We start from the raw sequence: 25,245 nt of genomic DNA, 5'->3' as shown, positions 1-25,245 counted from the left end.
ATTTCTTTTGGGGCTTTCATGTGGTTAATGTAGTGGTGCAGTCCTCCAGCAATTTGTGATAACTGGAACAAGTGCTGTTGACATATCTAAGCTGACAAGATGGAATCAACATTACTCTCTTGTAATTTTAAGCACACAGTTGTTGATGGTGGAACAGTGGACCTCCAACATACTGCTATTGGATGTATCCATTAATCAATGCTATGTAACAATGTTGTCATTCGTTTTGGTTTAGTTTAATGAAGAGCAGTGGTTTGATTCCTCCTTTCTTTTCCCCCAGGAAGTCAGACTTGTCGTGGTTTCGGATATGTGACCTTTTCACTTCCAGCAGATGCACGGAAAGCTCTGAAAGAAGCAAAATTCTATGATGGCCAAAAACTCTCTGTTTCTCTTGCCAAGAAGAAACTTCTAGGAAAGAAGGCAGGTGAGTGCTCCAGTATGTTAACATGCAGGACCCTGCTCTTTGCGAATAGAATCAATGTGTACACACAGTGCACCTGGTTCAAATTGACAGTATCGGTGACGGCTGTTCTTGGGTGTTTTCCTCGGGTCAATGCCTTAACCATTAGAGTCAACCTGTCTTATTTAAATTTAACCAAAGCCTGTCAATTAACACTCAGTCATCATCTAACTTGTGCATTCTCCATGGCCATCCCTCTAGCGATCAGAATCCCATTGCGAACCAATCAACACTGTCTTGTCATACAGTACAAAATATTGCAACCGTCCCGATGATTATACGATGAAAAATTGCAACAACATATCTTTTTTTTAGCAATGTCCAAGATTTTTAAATATCAAATGGCAATTTTACGTTTCCTTTACAGCCACCAAGGAAGCTTCTAAAGCCAATACAAAACAACAAGCACAGAAGAAATTGCAGAGGAAAGCAAGATTGATCGTTCGAAACCTGAGTTTTAAGGTACTAAGTCATAATTCATTCAAAGAATGTACTTTAATTTCATTCTACTTTCAGTTTACTGTTTACACGGAAAATTCCATATGGAGGCTTTGTTGGGTGCATTGTTTATTTGGTCCACAATTACGTACAGAAATAATAAGGAAAAAAGACTCAATCACAGAAATCTAATTTTAATTAAAAATGTGTTAAAACTATTCTAATTCAAGTAAAATAATCAATCAACAATTCCACCTTTAATATATATCCTTGTCAGCTTCTGTTAGAAGCCCTTATGTGGAAGAGGCAAATTATTTTGGGAGCCAGTTTGTCCTGAATTTGAGGGGTTGTATGTCTTTACCTGAATATATCCAACAGTAATTAGAGAGAGAAGGGATGATTTTCACTGTGTATGACCCTCTTTTCTTTTGAAATAATTTGACTAAAGTAATGTCAGTTCATCAAATCCCTTGCTTTCTTTGTTTAATAGTCTCTATCCTCAATATTGATTGGTTAGCTCTGGGGTGCCTCACACATTTTTGGCCACATGCATGGTAGTGGAATGTTAAAAGTTCTTCTTGTTTCCCAAAACCATTTAAAAAAAACTCCTTGAAGACTATGTGCTGTGAATTGTTAATGTTGTGCGTGGAAGTTTGTCTCTAGGATATCGAATCCTGCAATAAATGTCTCCAGAGTCACCTATGAGTCAGCTTTCACTGTGAATTTACATTGAGAACCAGCAGTGGTGACATTAAATTTTTAGAAATGTAGGCATAGAAACTAGGAGCAGGAGTAGGCCATTTGGTTTATCAAGTCTGTTCTGCTATTCTATATGATTCTGGATGTGAGTTTGCTCGCTGAGCTGCTCCCTTTTTAAGTAGGGAGACCATAACTGCATGCAGTACTCCAAGTGTGGTCTTACAAAGGCCTTGTATGACTGCAGCAAGACATGCCTGCATCTAAATTCAAACCTGCTTACAGTGAAGGCCAATATAACATTTGCCTTCCTATTTGATTGCTACGCTTGCCTGTCTATTTTCATTGACTGATGTACAAGGACATGTAGATCCTTTTGTACATCCGCATTTCCCAGACCAACACAGTTTAACCAATACTGTCCCTTTCTCTCTTCCACACTGTAAGTTCATAATGTAGTATCGTAAAGTGAATTGTGGTTATTTGAAATTAACCCACAAGAAATTAACTTGGTGGATCCAAAGTCTGCTGATAGTAGGGTGTGTTGAATCAAACATTCAGTGAAGTTAGTGGGAATTAGGGGATATACACCAGTGGCCAAACACATACCTAGTCTAAAGGACTAGGGTGGAGGTATAGTCATCTCAGCTCTAGAACATTGTTGCAAGACTACCTTGTAACATTGTCCTAGAACTGAACATCTTGAGGTGCTTTGTCAGTGACCTTCGTTCCATCATAAAGCAAGAGGTGGGGATGCTGACAGCTCGTTGTGCGATGTTCAGTGTCATTCGTATCTCCTAAAATAACAAAACTGTCTGTGCATATGTGCACACAAACCAGGACAACATAAGACTTAGACTGATAAGTGGCAGGTCGCAAACAGGAATGTTTGCTTCCAACAAGAGAGAATATAACCATCTCCCTTGACATTCAATGACATTATCATTGCTGAATTTCCTATCAGTAACCTCCTCAGGGTTATAATTGACCAGGAACTTCATTAGACAAGACACTATATGCTGTGACTGTGTGATAAGTAAGCGTCTTGGAATACTGCAACAAATAACTCACCTAACTCGCCCAAAGTCCATATTGTCCACACGGCACAAGTCAAGGATATGGTGAAATACTCTCCAATAGCCTAGATTGGTGCATCTGCAGTAACAATCAAGTTCAGGTACCATTCAGAGCAAAACAACCTGTTGATTGACATCTTAGACATTCATTCTCTCCGCAGCAGAATGAATCACATACTAGATATGCTACAGCATCTGGACGTGCATCCTTCACCAGCACCTTCCAAATATGCAACTTGCACCACCTAGAATAGCAAGGTCAATAGGCTCATTTGAGCTCTATCACTTGTAAGTTTCCCTCCCAAGTGATACACCATACTGGTTTGGAAGTATTTTGCTGTTCCTTCACTGTTGTTGCATCCTGGAATTACCACCCTACACCATAAGGATTGGAACACATTAAGAAAGTGTCTTAACACTGGAAATTAGGAAGGTGCAATAACTGCTAGTAATGTCAGAGATTCCTTGAAAGAATTTTTTTTTTAAATGTTGAAACAGCTTAACTGATAGTGCACTATCTGCACTGTAAAGTAACATTTGGGTTTTATTCAGAATCTGTATCATTGCAACCGTTATAGGGTAAATTAACTGTGAACTAATTTGCACTTTTCTCCACTCATTGTGATCCCATCCATTGGGGCTTTGGTCTGCTTCCTGTGATTCCTGGAAATAGAACAGATGGTCTTTGTGATGTGAAGGACATGAAGTTGGAAACTCAGTTCAGTTAAATTGCTCTGCAACACTGAGTGACTTAGTTTGACCAGAGACAGTAGATGGGAAAGTGAATGAAATTATTGGCAAGTGACTGGCATTTTTGACAGACAGTAAAGTAATGGTTTCAGTGCTGCTAATGTTTGAGTGAAGTCCTTTTATCCAGGCAGTGATGTCTATCAGCTCAGGGGCAGTGGAGAGGTCAAGAGAGGTAGTGGAGGAAAATAGTGTGGTGTACTCGCTAAAGACTGTGGGAGGATGAGCAGAGCTGACGCTCATGATCACAGTCCAGAAGTTACCATTTGTAGTATTTGTTTAAGTCTGTTTGAATGCTGAACCTGAGGGACTGGTTCAAACAATGTTGTGGTGAAGGTGGAATGGGGAGAGGCATGAACTTATGAGGTGACAGCCAGCTCAATGATTTTAGAGAGGAGAGAGTTTGGAAATGGTGCAGTAACATAAATAGAAAGAAAAATAAGCCCTATGATAATTTGCCAGAACAGAGGTTTGCGAATGAGACTTTTAGAGGAGTGTGGTGATTTTCAGAAGGCATATTGATAGCCTTTTTGAAACTGTCATCTCAGTATCTCCACATACTTCTGTCCAAATATTTTCCTCTTTTCAATGTGGCCAATACCCTCGGAACTCTAACTAATGGTTAGTTTTCTTTTCAGTGTTCAGAAGATGACCTGAAGACACTTTTCTCGCAATATGGGACTGTGCTGGAGGTTCACATTCCTAGGAAAGAAGGTTCGTCATTAGAGGGAAAACCATCTGATTCAGAAAACTTGATAACTTCACAACCAGGCATCTAATCCAATCTGGACCAGCCCATTTGTCTGAGCTTGCAACATTCTTGTCAGTTGCAAAATGTACAGACATGGAAATCACTAGAAACTTGAGAGAAGTCTTTAAATAAATAATCCTATGTGGAACAAAAGGGAGTGCAAATTGGAAAGGGCTCCAATGGTGTGTGAAGTTTCAGGGATTGACAGCAGACTTGCTTTGGTTCTATCATTGTTCCACCTTTGCACTTAAAATTGACTCAATGGTGAAGCGTATGTGTATCTCCATGCCATGTTGGTGGCTGTCTCTCTTGTGTCAGTGGTCCCAACCTAACTCTTATGTGAATTCTGTCTTCATCCCAAATGTATAATTTTCTTTATACTTTAAGAGTCATAGCTGCACAGAGATCAAATTATTTCTCTTCGTTAAAGAGATGTCATATTTGATAGGATTTTTCAAATTCAACATCACATTTTTGAATGTCCTGTGTATTTTTTTTTCCCAGATGGGAAAATGCGAGGATTTGCGTTTGTTCAACTCAAGAACCTTCTGGAAGCTGGGAAAGCCTTGAAGGGAATGAACCTGAAGGAAATTAAGGGTAATGAGAGAATTTTACAGCCACAGTATGGTGGGTGGAGGTGGGGATTGGAAGGTGGGTTATGTGGTTATACAGCAAGCTTCACAAATGGGAGGTTGTGCTTTTGAGAGAGGAGAGGAAGGGTTGGGAGGAGCAGTCATAATAAGCTGATTGTATCTTATATGTTTTTTTTAACTCAGGTCGTCCTGTGGCAGTGGACTGGGCGGTGGCCAAGGACAAATACAGCACAACAGTGAATCTCAAGAGTGCAGGTAACTGGAACAGCTTGTTCCAAGTTATTAATACCCTTAGATTTTCCAATTGTTGACCTTGCGAACGGAGAAATTCCCCTGAATTTCCCCTTTGCAGCCTTTTCTGCAGTTTGTTGCCCATCTGTACTAAAACACCTGTGTTTATATAATGCCTTTAACAGTAACATGTCCAGGTCCTTTAGATGACAGTTGTTAAAAACTAATTGACACTAATTCACATAATTGAGAAATTAGGTCAGAAACTTTGACATAAGGACGGGTTTCAAAGAACATGTAAAGCTGGATGAACACAGCAGGCCAAGCAGCATCAGAGGAGCAGGAAAGCTGATGTTTCGGGCCTAGACCCTTTTTTTTTCCTGAAGAAGGGTCTGGGGCTGAAACATCAGCTTTCCTGCCCCCATGATGCTGCTTGGCCTGCTGTGTTCATTCAGCTCTACATGTTCTTTGAAACCCGTCCTTATGTCAAAGTTTCTGACCTAATTTGTCAATTATGTGAATTAGTGTCAATTAGTTTTGACACTAAAACTAATTGACACTAATTAGTGTCAATTAATTGACACTAATTAATTGTTATTAATTAATAACAATTTTATTGTTATCACAGATTCTCCAGCATCTGCGATTCTTACTATCTCTGAAACAGGTTTTAAAGAATATCTTTAAAGAGCGGAAGGGTAGAGAGGTTTAGGAATAAAGGAAGGTTTAGGAATCCGAAAGATTGAATACAATTGGTCGATTGAGGAAAATTAGAGATGAGCAAGCAACAAAAATTGGGGGATAGAGATCCAAGAAGTTTGCAGGGAGGCTAGAGAGTTCAGGAGGGTCATGATGAAAGCAAGAATGAGATTTTAAAAGCTCAGGGTTTTCCCTGACCTGTGCCCAGTGACAATCAGCGAGCAAAGGAGGTGATGATGGAAAAGGACTAGTTGGAATGTCAGTTTCTGTGAATGTATGTTCTGGCTGGAAATTTCAGCGGTGTTTGTTATTAATGGCAGGAGCTGAGAGTAAGGATGCTGTTCAGGCTTCAGATAAAAACGACGAATGTCAGCAAGAAGATGGCATGGACTCTGGGGATGAAACAGAAAAAGAAGCTGCTAAAGAATCGAAAGTGATGCAACAGCAAAATGTGGTGTCCAAGAAGAGGTAATGGAGCATTGTGTTAATCCTCACTGTATAGGTTGATACTGTGAGCTGCTTGAGAGTAGTTCCTTCCAGGTGCAGCTGAAAGTCGGTATGTTGCTCTCCCTCCAGAAGGCACTGACCCATTACGGATGTCATCAAACCTTGTTCTAACCGACAGGCATGAACAACAGTAGGCTGTTTGTCTGTAGAGAGGAGCATCATAGTCATATACCCCCTATTGGAGTTCCACACACACATTCCAGGATGCATTGAACTTGAGAGATTGTTAGGGTCCTTATTTTCTCATTTCCTCTGTGCCAGCATGAGCTCAGAGGCAATGGGAAATGACTGCTGCATCTCAGTTGTTGCTCAGGTGAAATCTGAGAATCCAACTTGAGGTCTGTTTGGCAAAGTTGGTGGTTGGTGTCACCATCTGAGCCATTACATTCAGCCTTATCAAGTATATTGTAGTGATTTGATTTATAATATTGCATTGGGAATACTTGGAGGATTTAAGACAGGGAGCGATAGATAGGTTCTTGATTATGAAGAAGGTCAAAGATTACATGGAGAAAGTGGGAGAATGCTATTGAGAAACTTATCCGCCACGATTGAATGGTGGAGCAGACTTAATGGGCCAATGGCCTAATTTCTGTTCCTATGTCTTATGGTCTTATGAGTCAATAAGATCACTTCCTTAACAGTATAGACATAACTTGCTTTACCTTTCCCCATTCTTTCAGGAATCAGTTATCTGAACCTTTTCTGGACAGCTTCAAACACAGTTCTGTCATTTCTCAAGTAAGGAATCCAAAGCTGTACATAAAGTCATAGTGTCATACAGCACGGAACCAGACCCTTTGGGCCAACCAGCCCGTGCCAAACATAATCCCAAACTAATATAATAAAGTGTGAAGCTGGATGAACACAGCAGGCCAAGCAGCATCCCAGGAGCACAAAAGCTGACGTTTTGGGCCTAGACTCTTCATCAGAGAGGGGGATGGGGTGAGGGTTCTGGAATAAATAGGGAGAGAGCGGGAGGTGGACCGAAGATGGAGAGAAAAGAAGATAGGTGGAGAGTAGAGTATAGGTGGGGAGGTAGGGAGGGGATAGGTCAGTCCAGGGAAGACGGACAGGTCAAGGAGGTGGGATGAGGTTAGTAGGTAGGAAATGGAGGTGCGGCTTGGGGTGGGAGGAAGGGATGGGTGAGAGGAAGAACAGGTTAGGAAGGCAGAGACAGGCTGGGCTGGTTTTGGGATGTAGTGGGTGGAGGGGAAGAGCTGGGCTGGTTGTGTGGTGCAGTAGCGGGAGGGGACGAACTGGGCTGGTTTTGGGATGCGGTGGGGGAAGGGGAGATTTTGAAGCTGGTGAAGTCCACATTGATACCATTGGGCTGCAGGGTTCCCAAGCGGATATGAGTTGCTGTTCCTGCAACCTTCAGGTGGCATCATTGTGGCACTGCAGGAGGCCCATGATGGACATATCATCTAAAAAATGGGAGGGGGAGTTGAAATGGTTCGCGACTGGAAGGTGCAGTTGTTTATTGTGAACCGATCGGAGGTGTTCTGCAAAGTGGTCCCCAAGCCTCCCTTGGTTTCCCCAATGTAGAGGAAGCCACACCGGGTGCAATGGCTACGGTATACCACATTGGCAGATGTGCAGGTGAACCTCTGCTTAATGTGGAAAGTCATCTTGGGGCCTGGGCTGGGGGTGAGGGACGAGGTGTGGGGGCAAGTGTCGCACTTCCTGCGGTTGCAGGGGAAGGTGCCGGGTGTGGTGGGGTTGGATTCCCATTATCACCAATAATCCCAAACTAAACTAGTCCCACCTGCCTGATCCAGGCCCATATCCCTCCAAACCTTTCCTATTCAAATATCTATCCAGATGTCTTATAAACATTGTTAATGTACCCACATACATACACCACTCCCTCGGGAAGTTCGTTGCACATGTGAACCACGCTCTGTAAAAATTTTTCCCTCATGTCTCTTTTAAATCTTTCTTCTGTCACCTTAAAAATGTCCCCACTAGTCTTGAAATCCCCCATCCTAGGGACAAGACAACTACCATTAATTCTATCTATACCCTTCGTGATTTTATAAATTTCCAAATGGATCACTTTTAAACTTGCTACACTTCAGTGAAAGAAGTTCCAGCCTATCCAGGTTTTCTTCTTAACTCAAACCTTCCATACCCAGTAACATTCTGGTAAATCTGTTCTGAACTCTGTCCACTTTAATACTATCCTTCCTATAACTGGGCAACCAGAACTGGACACAGTATTAAAGAAGAGACCTTACCAATGTCCTGTACAATCTCAACATGACTTCTCAACCCGTGTACTCAAAAGAACTGAGCAATGAAGGCAAGTGTGCCAGACGCTTTTCAACCACCCCATCTATATGTGACGTCAACTTCAAAGAATTATGTGATATGGGCTCACTGAAGGCTTGTACACCTGTAGTAACATTTCCCTGCTTTTACACTTGTTCATTGTGCAATAAATGCCAAAAGTACCACTGCTTTCCTAGTAATTTATGGTATCTGCATATTGTCTCTTTGAGATTCAAGTCTTCCAATTCCTCGCATTAACGTTCCCAATTTGTTGATCCACTAAAGGCCTTAAACTTAGGAAATAATTTGATAGCTAGACAGTGCTAGAGAAAAAATAATGCTAGACAAAATATTTTCACTTGTGGAAACCCAAAGCAGAAATATGGATTAGAATTAAATGAAACCAAGCAGAAGGGGGCCAATTGACCCATTGTGCATTTGGAGCTATCCAATTGATCATATTCACCTACTCTTTCTGGAACTCACTACCACAAGAAGCAAAGGCGTTCTGGGGCAAATAATGCATTTGCATTCAAAGAAAGCTAGATATGTGCATGACAATGTAACTGGACAATGTACTGATAAGAGTTGGGTAAAATATGACAAGCGGAGACTTAGTGCTGATTCTAATTTAGATTGTTTGAGAGGAATGGCCTGTTTCTGTGCTGTAAACTGTATGAAATAGAGTCCAGAATTGAAAGATTCTAGTTAAATTGAGACAGGCTCCATGGACTTGAATTGTATATAATTTAGTTACATTAGATTAATTGGTGATCTGACTAGAATCTGGTCTTTTTACATAACTTGCACGCGCAAGTCTCTGCTGTCAGATTTCAACCCAGGACTTTCAGAATCCAAGGTGATCAATGAATGATCTTACCTGATAATGATCACTGATGCTTATCTTTGTATCATTCTGAACAACTGGACTAGTGGATGGATCTACTTCACTTGTAGCCTTCAAAATGCATAGCAAGCCTTTATGCCCATCTGTTGTGTCATTGTTTATGTCCTGCCAAAGCTGTTGATTTGCTTGAATTGAAACGAATTCATTTGTTTCTTTCTCATTCTCACCTGCAAGCCTGATTTCGGGCTGATTCTAATTTTATGTCTGAGTTAAATTGGGCTTGAATACCTTGCATTTCAGGTCCGCAACAAAGGAGGAGAAGGTTGTGATAGAAGCTTCAGATGATGAAACTGATGATGAAGAAGATGCGTCAGATGAAGATGCGTCAGATGAAGATGCGTCAGATGAAGATGCGTCAAATGAGGAAGTATCAGAGGATGACGAGGAGGGTGAGCAATGAGTCAAAACTCCATGCAAAACATTTTGTAAACATTGGTGGAATTTAATACCTTTGCAGAAAGTGGAGGGCAAGGAGGTTGCCTTGAGTTTGTACTAAAGGGACATCTGGTCAATAACACTTAACTTTTTTTCCTTCAGATGAAAAGCCCGTGAAAAAAAAGAAGTTGAGAAAGGCTAGTCACCCCGTGGATGTTCACGAAGGGCGGACAATCTTCATCAGGTCTGACTTGAAATGTTTCCAAAGGAGGTTATGTTGGGAGGTGGGCAATCTAAATTTAGTAGTATGCTGTTGAGCTCTAGCCTGCTGCTGCTGGAATGCGGCACAGCAAGCATTCAAACAACCTTTCTGCAAAATAATCGTCAATAACAGAGTACAAAGAATGAAATTTACTGTCAGGGAACATTTACATAGCTGAGCATATCTTTTGATTTCTGGGGTGAAAGAGTGATGAGGAATGCCTGTACATCCAGTCCCCTGAGCAGTGTATGGACTGTGAAGCAAACAATGTCATTTAGGCTGCTGCAGTTCCTCCTTGCGGTCTCTCAGCAGGGTTGACTTCTGTCCTTCAGACTTTGATCCCTCCTGAGAGGTGTGAGAAATTCAGATATTGTTTGCTAGGTGTGTGAAATAATTACACGGAGGCCAGTGTCCTGACACCAAGTCATCCTTTGTGTACACGTGCACGGTATGCTAGCTGTGACCGGCCAGCTCAGTGTCAGTCCCTGAAGTTAGGAGATTCTCTGAATCCCCTGTTTATATCTGTCAGCCAGGGCCCCTAGGTTAGCCCAGGTTCCAATCACTACATCCTTTAGACTGAGCTGGCTTCTGAGTCTCTGGTATTTCCTCCTAGAGCAAGATTGCATCTCCTGACCAGCTTTCTTGATGGTTGTGCGAGCAGCTTATTCTTGAGACTCCTGAGGAATGTGTCTAGCCCTAAATCCATGGTTCATTAGTAGAAGGGAATAGTGGCTTACTGGATGTCTCAACCACAATCATCTTGCTCCTGTAGAGTCCATGGTCATTCGATGCATTTGTCTGTGCTGAGCTGTGTCTACTCAACAGCACCATCCCTGGATGAAATTTCTTCTGCAAACATTGATTAATTTGGGCTTTTACCATTAATATGTTGCCTCCGTACACTTTCCTGATTTATCTGGCCAAAGGTTTTTCTCTTTAATTTCTCCTGCAGGAACCTGTCCTTTGACACTGAGGAAGATACACTGGGGGAGATGCTGGAGCAATTTGGAGACCTGAAATATGTTTGTGTAGTCAGGCACCCTGACACAGAACACTCCAAAGGTGAGGGAAATGACTTGGGAACTCTGGACAACAATGAATATTTGTTTCTTTAAAAAAAATTCATCCAGTTTGTTGGAGAGAAGTAGATATCTGGTTCACAAGGGTTGTGTAGTCAGTGCACAGGATACACAAACCAGTTTCAGTCACTGTTCTACAAGGTGTTAGTTGTTTGTAGGTGGTAGGGGGAGGTGAAGTAATGCAATATTTCACCTCAGTGAATCTGTATTAAGGAGGGGAGAATCATGCAGTCTTACTGATTGCTGTCTCTTCAATCCTGCTAAATTAGGGTACACAAGATCATCGTAAAGTGGCCTGCTCAGGTTCTAAATGAAGGATATCCACTTGGATCCACACAAGGTTTTGGATGTTTGTATAACTAGTGTCTTATCTGAAAGACAGCATCTATAGCAGTGCAGCAGTCTCTCATACCTCACTGCAGTGTCTGTTTAGGGTATTAGTCAAGTTCTCTGCAGTGGGACCTGAACCCATGATCTTTTATCTCAGTGGAATGCATCCTACTGACTTGACTTTGATTAGTACTATGCAGAATAAATCTTATCCTGTCAAGGTGAGACACTGAAAGTATCAAGCTGGTCATTCCTACTTTTTTGATTTCTCCAGTGGTGGCCTGTAACTGTACAATGGGAAGATAGCTTTATGGTCATATGCAGAGCGTAACTGGTACTGAGTGTCAATTAGCTGTGTTAATTGTTCCCTAATCAAGGGATGGAAATGAATATGTGCTGTGATATTGTTCTGTACCCTCTCAATTCCCATTTATTGCAGGTTGTGCTTTTGCTCAGTTTGTGACAAAGGAGTCGGTGCAGAAGTGTGTGGAAGCAGCGGAGAGCCAGAGTGAGGTGAGGAACTTGTGTCTTTAAACTAAGTATTTCACGCTCATTAGACCGGCCAGTAGAACTAAGACACATCTCTGATTTTCATTTCATTCCTCCCAAGAATTTTAAGTTAAAGGATTGCCAACACTCCCACAGCCCACCCTCCTTTCTGTTCATAACAGTGTCTTAAAATGAAAGTTTTTATATTTTGCTGTCTACTTCTGAATTTATAGCGTCTGTTTCTATATGTATTGATATCCTGTTCTGTGGATCCTAGATGTCCTCCAGTTTTCATTAGAAGTTGCAGAGAGTTGGCCCACTTGTTATTCCTGTTATTTCAAGCAACTGCTCCACAAGGCCACTTTGTTGGTCAGTCAAGTGGTCAAGGGACATACCTTGTACACTTGTACAAAATTTTAAAATATTACGATAAAATGTGGCATTTTTATTATCGCTTGATTTTTGTTTTTATAACTCTTTTACTGTAAAGGAGTAACTCATCTTAGTTGCCTGCGCTACTTCCACACCTCACCTTGTTTACCAGCTACAGCTCAGAGGTGTCATCTGCTTCCAGCTCTTATCCCCATCATATCCTTTTTCTCTCGTGGTCTCTCTGTCTCTCACTCTTCATGGCCCCCACCACTTTCCAATCCTCTGACATAATTTCTGTTTTGTAGACTCTGCCTTACTATTTGCAGATGATTTTTCAAGTTCATCACAACTCCTGCAATCTGGTGCTGGCTAAACTCCCTATTAATTCACTACCTCTATTCCCATCATGAAGAAAAACCTTTCCTTTTGCCTTATCCATTTGAGTAATTCCCTTAGCTCTGATCACTCCTGTTCATTGTCTGGATTCCTCCCATTGTCAATAATTTGAGGCTCTTGATCATGTATCCCATGGAAGTCTTGACAACCAACACACATTTGACTTTTAGAGTGGAGGACTCCAGCTGGATGGGCGGAAACTGATCGTGACCTTGGCAATTAGTCGTGAAGAGGCCAAGAAACTCACCCAGAAGAAGTCAAAGAAACCATCTGGAACACGGAACCTGTACCTGGCTCGAGAGGGCTGTAAGTATTTCGGGGCGGGATTTTGAGTGGATTGTATACCTTTGTGTGTAAATTGTCGTTTAAATGTTGGGGCCTGTGACCAGATTGGAAGCACTTCTACTTCTTAGTCAGATGGTCGTGTGATCAAGTCCCACTGTAGAGACCTGAGCTCTCAACTGTGGCTGACATTCCCAATGCAGTATTGAGAGGCAACATCTTTTGAATGAGACATTAAGCCACGGCTTCGTCTGCTCTTTCCAGTGGATGTCGTCGATGATCCTCAGCACAACTTTAGAACTCCACTGTGCAGTGGAGTTCTTCCCAGTGTCCCAGTCAAACAACTTTAATAAAACCTTAACACCTGGCCGTTATTTCCTTGCTATTTGTGGGGGCTTGTTGTGTGCAGCTTAGCCCCTGTATTTCCAACATTTCAAAAAAGTACTTCATTGGTTGTGAAATTCGTTGAGATATTCCACAGTTAGAAAATTCATACAGGCTTGTTTTTTCGTCCTAAAATTTTCCTAGATTTTGGTCACCTTTTTATGTTTCATACAAATCCTTATGAATAGTGCTCTAAACATTTGACGGTTAAATGGAATGTACATGCAGTGCAATATTAGAAGATGGAGTGCATGCCTGCAGGCATTGTTGATGAGCATTCAATAAAGGTGTGATGAAAAGTTCAGAAGTTTTATCAAAGTTTGAAGATTAGAGAACAGATCTTCTTCAATGTGGAACATTCTACCCATGTCCTGTGCTGGTTATGTCTGTCTCTCCAGTAACGGGACTGAGTTCTAAAGGTTTTTCTGTTTGTCATTCCTTTCAGTGATTCGAGCTGGTATGAAATCAGCAGAAGGCATGAGTGCCGCAGACATCGCTAAGAGAACACGAGTAAGTTATCTAGTCACCTTTAAGAACATAAATGGAACTGCAATGCATATCTCAGTCTATTCAAATACATTTACCTGTTGTCTGTTTTTCTCCTTTTTCTGATTCTTACTGGAGGTATGTAAAGAACTGTTTCATCTCAGATTTTAAGCATGATGTATTGTTTAGAACAGGCCATACCAGCAATTTAACAAGAATTCAGTACACTGTTTCATCAGATGTCTATGTTTTCAATTGTGGCGAAGGATATCTTCCACTGTGGAAGTTTATAAGAGGAACTGATGAACAAATAAGACTAAATAAAAACTAAAAGAACTGCGGATGCTGTAAATCCGGAACAAAAACAGAAGTTGCTGGAAAAACTCAGCAGGCCTGGCAGCATCTGTGAAGAAAAAATCAAAGTTGACATTTTGGAGCCAGTGACCCTTGCTCAGAATGGGGAAGTTCTGAGGAAGGGTCACTGAACCCGAAACTTTAACACAAATAATTCCGAGAAACATGGCATTCCAACCGGAACGCCATCAACAAACACATTGATTTGGAGCCAATCTACCATCCCCTGAGAAAAAGAGCAGGAAATGACACCACCAACGCAGGAAATGACATCACCAACCCAAGGAAACCTAAATAAATAGAAAGCGGGACATAACACCAGCTCTTCGTCGGAGGCTCACTGATGATGTTACCTAGAATGGTGACGAAACGTCTGAAAACTAACCTTCCAGCTCAGCAAGTAAACTCGCATCCAGAACCTCAACCTAAGCTACAAATCTTCTCAAAACTCACTAACAAATAAGACTACTTACTTCATATAGTGAGTTTGGAATAGATTACCCAAAGAAGCACCTTAGCAATTTCAATAGGGTACAAGATAAAATTTTGCTGGACAATAGCAGTTTTTACACTTGTGCACTGTGCTCTGCTGGCCGCTGTGCACTAGCCTCTTAATATAGCCACGAGAAATCTTGCTTCTTCAGTGCAATGCACACTGCAGTTATACAGAACTTGGATCCCAGTTAATTGCTGTTTTTCTATATTTAGTTTGAGGAGCTGAAGCGTCAAAAGCTCAAGGATGTGAATATCTTTGTGTCAAAAACAAGGCTGTGTGTACACAACATTCCAAAGTCGTTGACTGACCAACAGCTCCGAAAGCTCTGTTTAGAGGCTGCAGGCACAAAGGATGCACGTGTAAAGGAGGTAAGAATGGGTACTGGAAGTCTGAGGGGAGATTCCATCCGTAGAATGGGGCTATCCCATCTCTGTTCTAGGCAAACAGCGTGATGGAAAAACAGTGACTGTGCATCAACATCTTGCCATTTGCGGTGTTGCTATCTCAGGAAGTGACTATGGGGGAAGGTCTCCGTTAAATAATTTTGTTAACACAACAGGATCTTTCAGTGACATTTTACACAGTAAGAAACATACCTAATTTTAACGGGACAGGAGTATTTCAGCCATAGAACGTTCTGTTTTATTTTACTCTTTGCTTATGTGATATGGGCTAGGTTACCATTTATTGCCCACCCCCAGCTGCCTAGAAAGCAATTAAGATTCAGTTGCATTGCTATGGGACTGGAGTCACGTGTAGACCAGACCAGTTCAGAATGGCAGATTTTATTTATTGTCTGTTATGTTATTCCCAATTCCCTTCATTAAACCAAATGGATTTTTACAACAATTGACAGTGTTTACATGACCACCACTCAGCCAGCTTTAATTCCAGATTATAAGGAATTCAAATTTCACTATCTGTCTTGGTCAATACAAACCGATTTCCCCAGAACATTAGCCTGGGTTTCTAGATTGTTGGCTGACTGACAATACACTGTTAATGTCTCCTCCCAGTTGCTGGATTGACAACAATGTCTCTTTAAAAACCTACAAATTTAATCCAATTAATTTATCACAGAAGTTAGCCATCCAGCGTCTGTTGTTGTTTTATGTTGTTAGAAGACTTAGATTATTGCAAATCAGAATCCAGACATGTAGTTTCCAAACGTTCTAGCTCTTGTATAAATATTTTCTGGTTTTTGAAATACATTTGTTTTGAAAGATTACCTGTATATGTAGGCAGTTGCATTGGCTTCCAACTATGTGTTGTACCTTTGGGACCTCCTGAAGTTGTTGATACGTTGGTTTTAATTTTCCAAAACCCAATAGTTTCAGGGAAGGTTCTGTTAGGTTAAAAAATAGTTAATGTAGCTCCTGTATTCCAAAAATGAAGGAGGCAAAAAGCAAGAAACTACAAACTTGTTAGCTTCGTATCTGTTACTGGGAAAATATTAAAAGCTATTATTAAAGATTTTATAACAGACCACTTGTATGAGTTCAAGATAAACTGACACAGTCAACATGATTTTGTCAAAAGGAAATCATGTTTAATTAATTTATTGGAGTTCTTTTGAAGAAGTAACATGCTTTAGATATAAGAAACCAGTGTATTGTATTTAGATTTCCGGAAGGCATTTGATAAAGAGCCACATCAAAGATTATTATGGAAAATAAATGCTCATGGTGTAGGACATATAATATATTGGCATGGGTAGAAGACTGGCTTGCTACAGAAAGCAGAGTGGATTTATAACATGCCGGTAGGGTGTCACAAGCAGTGTACCATGAGAGTAGTTGCTGGAGTCCCAACTCTTCACAATTTATATAAATGATTTGGATGAAGGGATCAGCCATAAGGTAAGTAAATTTGCTGATTACACAAAAGTGGGTAGGAAGGTGAGATGTGAAAAGGACATAAGGAGCCTACAAAGGGAAATAGATTAAGTGAATGGGCAAATAGCTGGAAATGGAGCACAACGAGGAAAAGTGTGCAATTATCCATTTTTGCAGAAAAGAAAGAAAAAAATCTAAATCTTGAGAGGTTGCAGAGTTATCTGGGTGTCTTCGTGCACGAGTCACAAAAAGTTAGTATGTATGGTCAGCAAATAATCCAGAAAGCTAGTTGAATATTATGGTTTATTGCGAGAGGAATTGAATGCCCGAGTAGGGAGGTTGTGTGTAGTTGTACTGTGCATATCGTACTGTGCGTAGTCTCTCAGAGGAAAAGAGACGGTAGTCAGATCTTGGCACTAAGAAGGAATCTTATGTTAAGTGGAGTTTGTCAGAAATCTGGATGGTTCCAAATATTGGGTAAAAAACTGTATCAAAGCATTAGGTTTCAAGAAGCTTCTTTAAAGGGGAAGTTGACCGAAGGAATTCTAGAGCTTACAGCCTTAGCACCTAAAGGTATGGCCATCAGCAGTGGGAAGGATGACAGTCCGAGATTTGTAAAATGCCAAATTTAGATGAATGCAAAGAAGTTGGTAGGCTACAGAGGTGTGGCAGCATGAGGCCTGGGTGGTTTTGAAAACAAGGATAAGAATTTGAAAATTAATGCATTGCTGATGTATTACTGCACTCGGAACTAGTGTAGCTCAGCGGTTGATTCAGGGAGACTGGTGAATGGAATGTGATATGAATGAAAATGCAGAACAGATATACCATGCATTGAATGAGCTGTGTTCTGTAGTTTGCTTACATGTCTCTTTCACGACTTCCCTTCAGTGTCGGATCATGCGGGATTTGCAGACGGCAAAGACGAAAGGAAGCGGGCGCTCTCTGGGCTATGGCTTTGTAGAGTTCACAGAGCACAGCCACTCCTTGACAGCCCTGCGTGCTCTGAACAATAACCCAGACACTTTTGGGCCAGAGAAGGTGAGTGAGCTTATACATAGCTTGCCAATGTAACAAATCTCAGTGCTTTGCAGTTAGCAGGAAATGTTGACCTCGTTTTTTGGGTAGTATCCCCTTAAGCAGCTTGATGATCAGGAGCTTCACCCTGTCCTCCCAAACAGTAGCAAATTGCAGGTTATGTACATAAGATTTAGGATACTGTAGCTGGTTATCTATGAGTTGTATTGGTCTGGATCTCAGACAAAAGATGCAGAAGCAGTTAATTAGTGGCCGTAGTCAGAAAAATACCATTAGGGAGCAATGTTGTGCCTAAGGTGCTATGTTTGCTCAGAGTTGACTTTGCTTTATCTGACCTGGCACCCGACATATTAGCCATTGAATTGCTTTTGCGCCAGAACAGTGAAATTCCTCACTTCCAAGACTGCTACATTCACTCATAGGAATGGAGGAGAAAAGTCTCAAAAATGAGTGCACAGCACTTTGGTATTCTGCTGGATGTCTTGGGTGCAGATAGATCCTTGTCTTGGATGATAGTGTGTGGAAATAATGAAATGCCTTTGAGAGGAAAAGGGCAACATTGTCTTGGCCCAGTGAGAATTTGTAAGAATTTTATTTGTGGAATGTGCAAAAACCTCATTTCTTCTGTTGGTACACAATAGACCAAGCTGTAGACCAGAATAATCAGGATTCTGTCTGCCCAACTTGCTGCATTAGATAATATCAGACTGAGTATCCTCGTTAGGAGGTGGATTCTGACTTTTGATCGTAAGCAGTGACTCCTGGCTGCAATACCCCTAAATATCATGTCAATACGCATCACCTTGGTGAGGATTTTCTGTTAAAGCATAACTGGGAGAAATGGTAAAGAAGTTGCAAACTTAAAACAATTGGGTAAAGATCTCAAAAGGTCTTAAGCATGTTTTCATACAGTCAGTTGATAAGAGCACAAATTTGGTAAATGCAAGTGTAATAGAAATAGATTCACACTTTATAAATCAAAGCCTGTGTCTTCAGGAGATCTGGATTAAAGAAGGAAAGATTGAAAAGTAAATGCACAATTTAAGTGAAAGATAATTTTACATTTCCAAGTTTTTCTTGCCTCTGCTTGTTTTTGGTTCCTTGTCAGCAGCACGGACCATACTAAACAATGAAACAAAAAGCTGTTGTGCTGGATAATGTTCAGCAGGAGGTCACACTATATTGCTGCTAGTGTCATCATAGTAGACCGTTGCAGCAATTGATTTGAGGTGTGCAGCTTTTAATGTTGTGTCTGCACAATATTTATTAGGATTCATTTGTGTTTTTCTCTCTTCATCCCCCACCCCACTTTGCTCCTGAAACAGAGGCCGATTGTGGAATTCTCATTGGAAGATCGGCGGAAGCTGAAAATCAAAGAGATGCGCATGCAGCGCAATCTGGTAAGGGTGTCTGTTATGGGGACGCAATTTACCCATCAACTGTGAACAGTTCCAACACCAAAAAGGGTTGAGGAGGTCATATGGAGAATATGCTTTAGTCATTCAGCTTAAGAACTAGTTGGCAAAGTCTTGGACTTGGGTGTGTCGAGAATTCTTCCAGGTTGTATGACCATTCTTTCATCAAAACTTAGAATGCAAAAGGGAGCTATTTGGCTCATTGTGTCTGTGCTGGCTGTTTAGAAGAAAGCTAAGCAAAGGCAATGAGTCCTGACAACATCCCAGCAATAGTAATGAAGACTTGTGCTCCAGAACTTGTGACTTCCCTTCCCAAACAGAACACTGGTATCTATCTGGCACTGCTTAAAAAACATCGTTCAGGTATGTCCAGTTAACAAAAAGCAGGACAAATCCAACCCAGCCAAATTTTGCCTCAACAGTCTATTCTTGATCATCAACAAAGTAATGGAAGGTGTCAGCAATGGTGCTATCACATATCACATCAGCAATGTTCTGCTCACTGACACCCAGTTTGGGTTTAGCTAGGGCTGCTCAGCTTCTGAACTCATTACAGACTTGGTTCAAATGTGGACAAAAGAGGTGAGTTCCAGAGGTAAGGTGAGAGTGACAGCCCTTGACCGAGTGTGGCAACAAGGAGCCCGAGCAAAACTGGAATCAGTGGGTATCAGGAGCAAACTGTCTGCTGGTTGGGATCACCCCTGACACATAGGAAGATGGTCATGCTTATTGGAGGTCAGTCATCTCAGCTCCAGGACATCTCAGCAGAAGCTCCTCAGAGTGGTGTCCTTGGCCCAACAGTCTTCAGCTGCTTCATCAATGATCAGAGTTGGGGATGTTCGCTGATGCTGAACATTGTGCAATTATCATTTGCATCTCCAATGCAACAAGATCTGGACAATATCTGGGCTTGAGCTGACAAGTGACAGGTAACGTGTGCCACGCAAATGCCAGACAATGATCATCTCTAATAAGAGACAATTTAATCATCATTCCTTGACATTCAGTGATGTTACCATTGCTGAATCCCCCTCTGTTAACATCCTGGGGGTTACCATTGACCAGAAATTGAACCAGACTTGCCACATTAACATAGTAACTACCCAGTCAGGCTTTAGGCTAGGATTACTGAGGCGAGTACTCCCTTGACTCGCCAAAGCCTGTCCGCAATCTGCCAGGCACAAGTCAGGAGTATGATGGAATACATCCCACTTGCCAGGATGGGTGAAACTCAACAGCAGTCAAAGATGGCACAGTGGTGCAGTAGTTAGCACTGCTATCTCTCAACACCTGGGACCTGGGTTTGATTCCACCCTCGGGCGACTATCAGTGTGGAGTTTGCACATTCTTCCCGTGTCTGCATAGGTTTCTGCTGGGTGCTCCAGTTTCCTCCCACAGTCTAAAGATGTGCAGGTTAGGTGGATTGGCCATGCTAAATTCCCCATAGTGTCCAGGGGGATGCAGCTTAGCTGCATTAGCCTTGGGAAATGCAGAGTTGCAAGACAAGGGTAAGGGGACGGGTCCTTATGGGATGTTGTTTGGAAGCTCGGTGTGGACTTGTTGGGCCAAATGGCCTGTTTCTACACGGTAGGGATTCTGTGATGATATCAAGCTTGACACCATCCAAGACAAAGCAACCAGTTTGATTGTAACCCTATCTACATGCATCCACTCCCTCCACCACCTACTCTCAGTAGCAGTAAGATGTACTAATTTGCAAAAGACCCTCAGAAAGCACCTTCCAAACCCACAGCCATGTCCATGGAGAAGGACAAAGTTGGCAGATACATGGGAACACCACCACCCTCAAGTTCCCGTCAAGCCAATCACCATTCTGACTTGGAAGTATGTTACTGTTCCTTTACTCTCACTGGTTCAGAATCCTGGAATTCCCTCCCTCAGGGCATTGTGGGTCAACCTACAGCAGATGGACTGTAGCTGTTCATAAAGAAGTTCACTACCATCTACCCAAGTGCAACGAGGAATGGCAATAAAGCCATGTCAGCCAGCAACACCCAGATCCCACAAGTAAATTAAAATCTCTTTCTGTTCTTTAATCCCAACTTCAAAGAAGTGTTTCCTTTGAAAATATTCGTCCAATTCCCTTTTGAAAGTTGCTGTGAAATCTGGTACACAGCATCGATCCGTCTTCCGCTGATTCAATGGGACAAATAGAAGTTTATCTGTTTTTGGCAATGGAGTGTTCCATATATACTCAGGCTATGATGAGTTGCTATGTAAATCCAGTATATTTCATTCTTTCTTAAAGTTTGCAGCAAATTTTTCTTGCCCACAACTTGAAGACACCCAGGTTGACAGGGCTGTTAAGAAGGCAGACAGTGTTTTAGCTTTTATTAATAGAGGGATTGAGTTCAGGAACCAAGAGGTTATGGTGAAGCTGTACAAAACTCTGGTGCGGCCGCACTTGGAGTATTGTGTACAGTTCTGGTCACCGCATTATAAGAAGGATGTGGAAGCTTTGGAAGGGGTGCAGAGGAGATTTACTAGGATGTTGTCCGGTATGGAGGGAAGGTCTTACGAGGAAAGGCTGAGGGACTTGAGGCTGTTTTCGTTAGAGAGAAGAAGGTTGAGAGGTGACTTAATTGAGACATATAAGATAATCAGAGGGTTGGGTAGGGTGGATAGGGAGAGCCTTTTTCCTAGGATAGTGACGGATGGCAGGTCGACTCAACATCAAGGGCCGAAGGGCCTGTACTGTGCTATAATATTCTATGTTCTATAAAAGTGCCAGGTACTGGGAGTGCTGATGTCATATTGCACAAGTTAAATCTGAACTCCCTCTGTAAATATAAATGCTGTTATATCTTGTTTCAGCCACTGGAAGGTGCTGTCACACTGCAGTAACTCAACTGGAGCTTCCAGCAGGCAGCAGCTGAAATATTAACTTAGTGGTTGACTATGTCCTTTATGTTCGTCTTTTGGCAGCAGTTGCAGCAGCTTAAAGTGGGAGCAAGCAAACCGGTGCAGACTGAGAAACGCAGCACATATTCAAGTGTCCAACAGCAGACCACCCCACAAACTGTTCCAAAGGATCACAGATCATGGTCTGGATTTTGTACCACACCTGAGGTTGAGGAGGTGGAGCTGGCCAATGGCAAGAAACGGAAGAAGGTGCTACCTCTGCCATCTCACCGAGGCCCCAAAATTCGGTATGAATTTATCACAGGGAGGGTGCTGTAAATCTTGCAGATCAGAAGGAACCTATTTAGTTTGTTGTTCCTGAGCTGAATCCTTGAAAGAAGTATCCAAATTGAGTTCCACAGCCCTGTAATTTAGTTGTCTTCAAGTACATCTCCAGTTTGCTTTGGAAAGCTCCTAACCTGTTGGGTATCCATTCCAGATTTTAAGACCCCTCTCTATGGAGGTGAGTGGAAAATCCTCCTCATTTGTTCCCCCCTCATAATTTTGTCAATTGTTCATACAAACGTCTGTTTATCAAACTCCTTGCCAGAGAAACAAGTTTGAGTACTTGTCCCATCCAAAAAGGCTACCTGATTTTGAATTCCTCTTTTAGGATCCTTTTAGTCTGGGATGGGGCATGTGGTCAGTTTATTGCTTGTTCTAATAATGCTGTTTGACAGCAGGGGTGGGTGACTGTTTGTTTGGATCAAATTACTATAGAAAATACATATTCAAGACTCTGCACAAAGAAATGAAATCTGTCATGCAAGTCCTAACTTTACGAAGATTAGAAAAGAAACTGCACTAGTTTTTGGGTGCGCCACTCTCCAGAAACAGATATTGTGCGGTTGCGTCCTCTCGTGTGTACAGCTTTGGTCATTTCACCACAGCAAAGGGCATTATGACAGTCTGGAATGGAATAACAAAGGCCTCCTTGGGAACTGGAAATTTCTTCTGTGTGACAAGATTACAGAATCAGTTTTGTTTGAAGGAGTGAAAGAAGACGTTGAAATTGAATTGTTTTCTAAGCTATAAAAGAGGTTGGTCAAGTTTATCTGGGGATGTTTAATTGTTTTGAAGGTAGTAATTTCTGCTGAATTGAGAAGTTGTGGGTTCAAGCCCCAGTCCAGAGATATGACCTTCTATTTCAGGCTTAGAGACCCAGTGCTGTACTGTCAAAGGTGGGATGAGGCATTAAACAAAGTTAGGACTAAAAATATTCCCATGATTGTGGTCAACTAAAAAAGGAAAGATCTCCTCCACAATAAAGTTATTCTTTGAGCAACATCACAAAAGCAAAAATTTGGTCATTTGTCTTAATGCTGTTTGCAAGAACTTGCTGAATATAAGTCAGGTGTTGCACTTCTCCAGGAAACAGTAATGGTTCATATAAGGCACTGTGCAAGTAGAAGAGATGATGTTCCATGAGTTAAAGGGACACTAGGTGAATTTTTCCAGTTCTGTATGAAAATGAACAGGGAAGCTTTCTTTTCCTAGAAATATCACTTTGTGCGTTAAGTTCTCTGGGAGCAAGGTTTGGGATTTTTATGAAGCAGACATTGCTGAAGAGACCTGGGGAAAGAAAATGGACCTAATGTCTCACCTACACACCTGATCATGTGTGTAACAGACATGAATGCCTGGAGAGTCAGCTCCACACAATATCCCAGTGTGTATCAGACCAATAACCTTTGAAATATTTTGCCTGCTGAAACACATGCTAATCACTTGATTATTCCAGTGAATACTTGATTATTCCAACTTCCTGCTTCACATCCTTTGGACCTGGCATAAACTTTTGCTCCTCCAAAATACTGCTGCTTTTGTGATGCAGTTTTCTCAAGGGCAACTAGAGACACGCAATAATGCAGGTCTAGATAGCATTGCCCATACCCCATGAGTGAATAAAAGTACAAAAGACCTATTCACCCATCTCTGTATGTTTGCTCTCTGACATACACTGGCTATTGGTTGAGAAATGCTTCACTTACCAAAGCCCTTTGGTACTTTCTGCCTGTGTCTGCACTTATTTCCTTTTAAGATGTCAATTAAAACCTGCCTCACTCAGTTATTTGGTTCCATTATCAGACTCTAAGTTATTTTAGATTATGCACTGATGAAGCTTCTGGGATCTATTACTGTGTTAAAGGTGGTAGATGTTGTTAAGCAGCACTATAGCACAGTGGTTAGCACTGCTGTCTCACAGTGGTTAGCACTGTGCTATATGTCATGGGTTTTATTCCAGCATTGGATGACTTCCTGTGCGGAGTTTGTACATTCTCTCTGTCTGCGTTGGTTTCCTCTGGGTGTTTCAGTTGGATTAGCCATTGAAATGTGGTATTATGAGGATAGGGTAGTGGGCTCGGTCTGGGTTGATGTGGACTCCGAGGGCCAAGTGGCCTGCTTCCATACTTAAAATATCTCACTTGTGTTTGACCTATATTGCTAAATGATGTAGATACCCTCTGGCGGCTGACTCGTAGCACTTCAGCTATAGGTCCTGCTGATGGAATTATTCTATGTCTGCTTTTTCCCTTTTAATTTGAGCATGAGTCTGTCAATATTCTCCAGTCTTATTCTCGAATTTCTATATTTTGCACATTCTTCTCTGGATGTGCCTGTCCCTATCTCTCCCCATCTATTGAGCACTGAATGCTGTTGCAGAGCCCGAATTTCTCTGAGCTGGATTGGCACTTATTTGTGGGACAACATGGGTGTAGAGATGGTACAGAGTATCTTAAAGGAACCTCGCCCTTCATTAAAATCAATGTATATGCCATGAACTATCCCATACCTCTTTGATTCCTTCTGTTGGAAATTATGGGCTGAAATGGGTGAAAATGACCATAAACTTGTTTTGAGCTTTTAAGTTCAGATGAAGCTAATTGGTAAAACTGGTGAGGGTGGACCCTACTGGTGACCGTTGCTGGATGTTGAGATAATTGACCTCATTCAAGGCAGACTTCAGCCTCTGCCTGCTCCCTGCTCAGGAGCATGCACTCTCATTACTAGAATTCACGGTGATTGCCTGTGGACAGGCTGGTACTAACCTGATAATTCTGAATCATTTCTTGTTCTAGAAAGCGGGATAAAGGGAAACAGCAGCAAGCACAAACCAAGAAGGTGAAAATGCAACCAGGCCGGGCAAAGAGAGTGAAGAATTCAGTCGTGGTGAAGCAGGCACTTTCCAAAAAGCAGGTAAGGGACCATAAGATTGACGTGGCTGTAGTGGGAGGGTGGAAAGGTTGGGGTTGGGGCTATGTGTAAAAGGGGAGAGAGGCAGAAAAGCTCAGGTTTTGTTCAGGCCCTACGTGGAGTAAGCTGATCTCTGTTAGTTCCACAATTGGCACA

At 41.8% G+C, this 25,245-nt stretch overlaps 1 protein-coding gene across 2 annotated transcripts in view; it reads left to right on the top strand.

The window, feature by feature from the left end:
- rbm28 (RNA binding motif protein 28) overlaps positions 1–25,245 on the top strand; it is a 39,189-nt gene that overhangs the window by 5,672 nt on the left and 8,272 nt on the right. Inside the window, exons 2-18 of one of the 2 annotated variants that reach the window (XM_048553924.2) lie at positions 281–424; positions 828–922; positions 4,056–4,131; positions 4,673–4,765; positions 4,945–5,016; positions 6,012–6,159; positions 9,620–9,768; positions 9,917–9,998; positions 10,969–11,078; positions 11,865–11,938; positions 12,853–12,988; positions 13,794–13,858; positions 14,897–15,052; positions 17,411–17,560; positions 18,883–18,957; positions 21,922–22,142; positions 24,975–25,092. In XM_048553924.2, coding sequence (XP_048409881.1) covers positions 281–424; positions 828–922; positions 4,056–4,131; positions 4,673–4,765; positions 4,945–5,016; positions 6,012–6,159; positions 9,620–9,768; positions 9,917–9,998; positions 10,969–11,078; positions 11,865–11,938; positions 12,853–12,988; positions 13,794–13,858; positions 14,897–15,052; positions 17,411–17,560; positions 18,883–18,957; positions 21,922–22,142; positions 24,975–25,092 — 1,964 coding nt within the window. Of the gene's footprint in view, positions 1–280; positions 425–827; positions 923–4,055; positions 4,132–4,672; positions 4,766–4,944; positions 5,017–6,011; positions 6,160–9,619; positions 9,769–9,916; positions 9,999–10,968; positions 11,079–11,864; positions 11,939–12,852; positions 12,989–13,793; positions 13,859–14,896; positions 15,053–17,410; positions 17,561–18,882; positions 18,958–21,918; positions 22,143–24,974; positions 25,093–25,245 lie in introns of both variants that reach the window. The other variant, XM_048553923.2, reaches the window with a different exon arrangement.

This window comes from Stegostoma tigrinum, chromosome 25, assembly GCF_030684315.1.
Source record: "Stegostoma tigrinum isolate sSteTig4 chromosome 25, sSteTig4.hap1, whole genome shotgun sequence".
In the NCBI taxonomy this organism is placed as follows: domain Eukaryota; kingdom Metazoa; phylum Chordata; class Chondrichthyes; order Orectolobiformes; family Stegostomatidae; genus Stegostoma; species Stegostoma tigrinum.
Note: the sequence above shows the minus strand (reverse complement) of the source record. Positions and strands in the feature narration are given on the sequence as shown.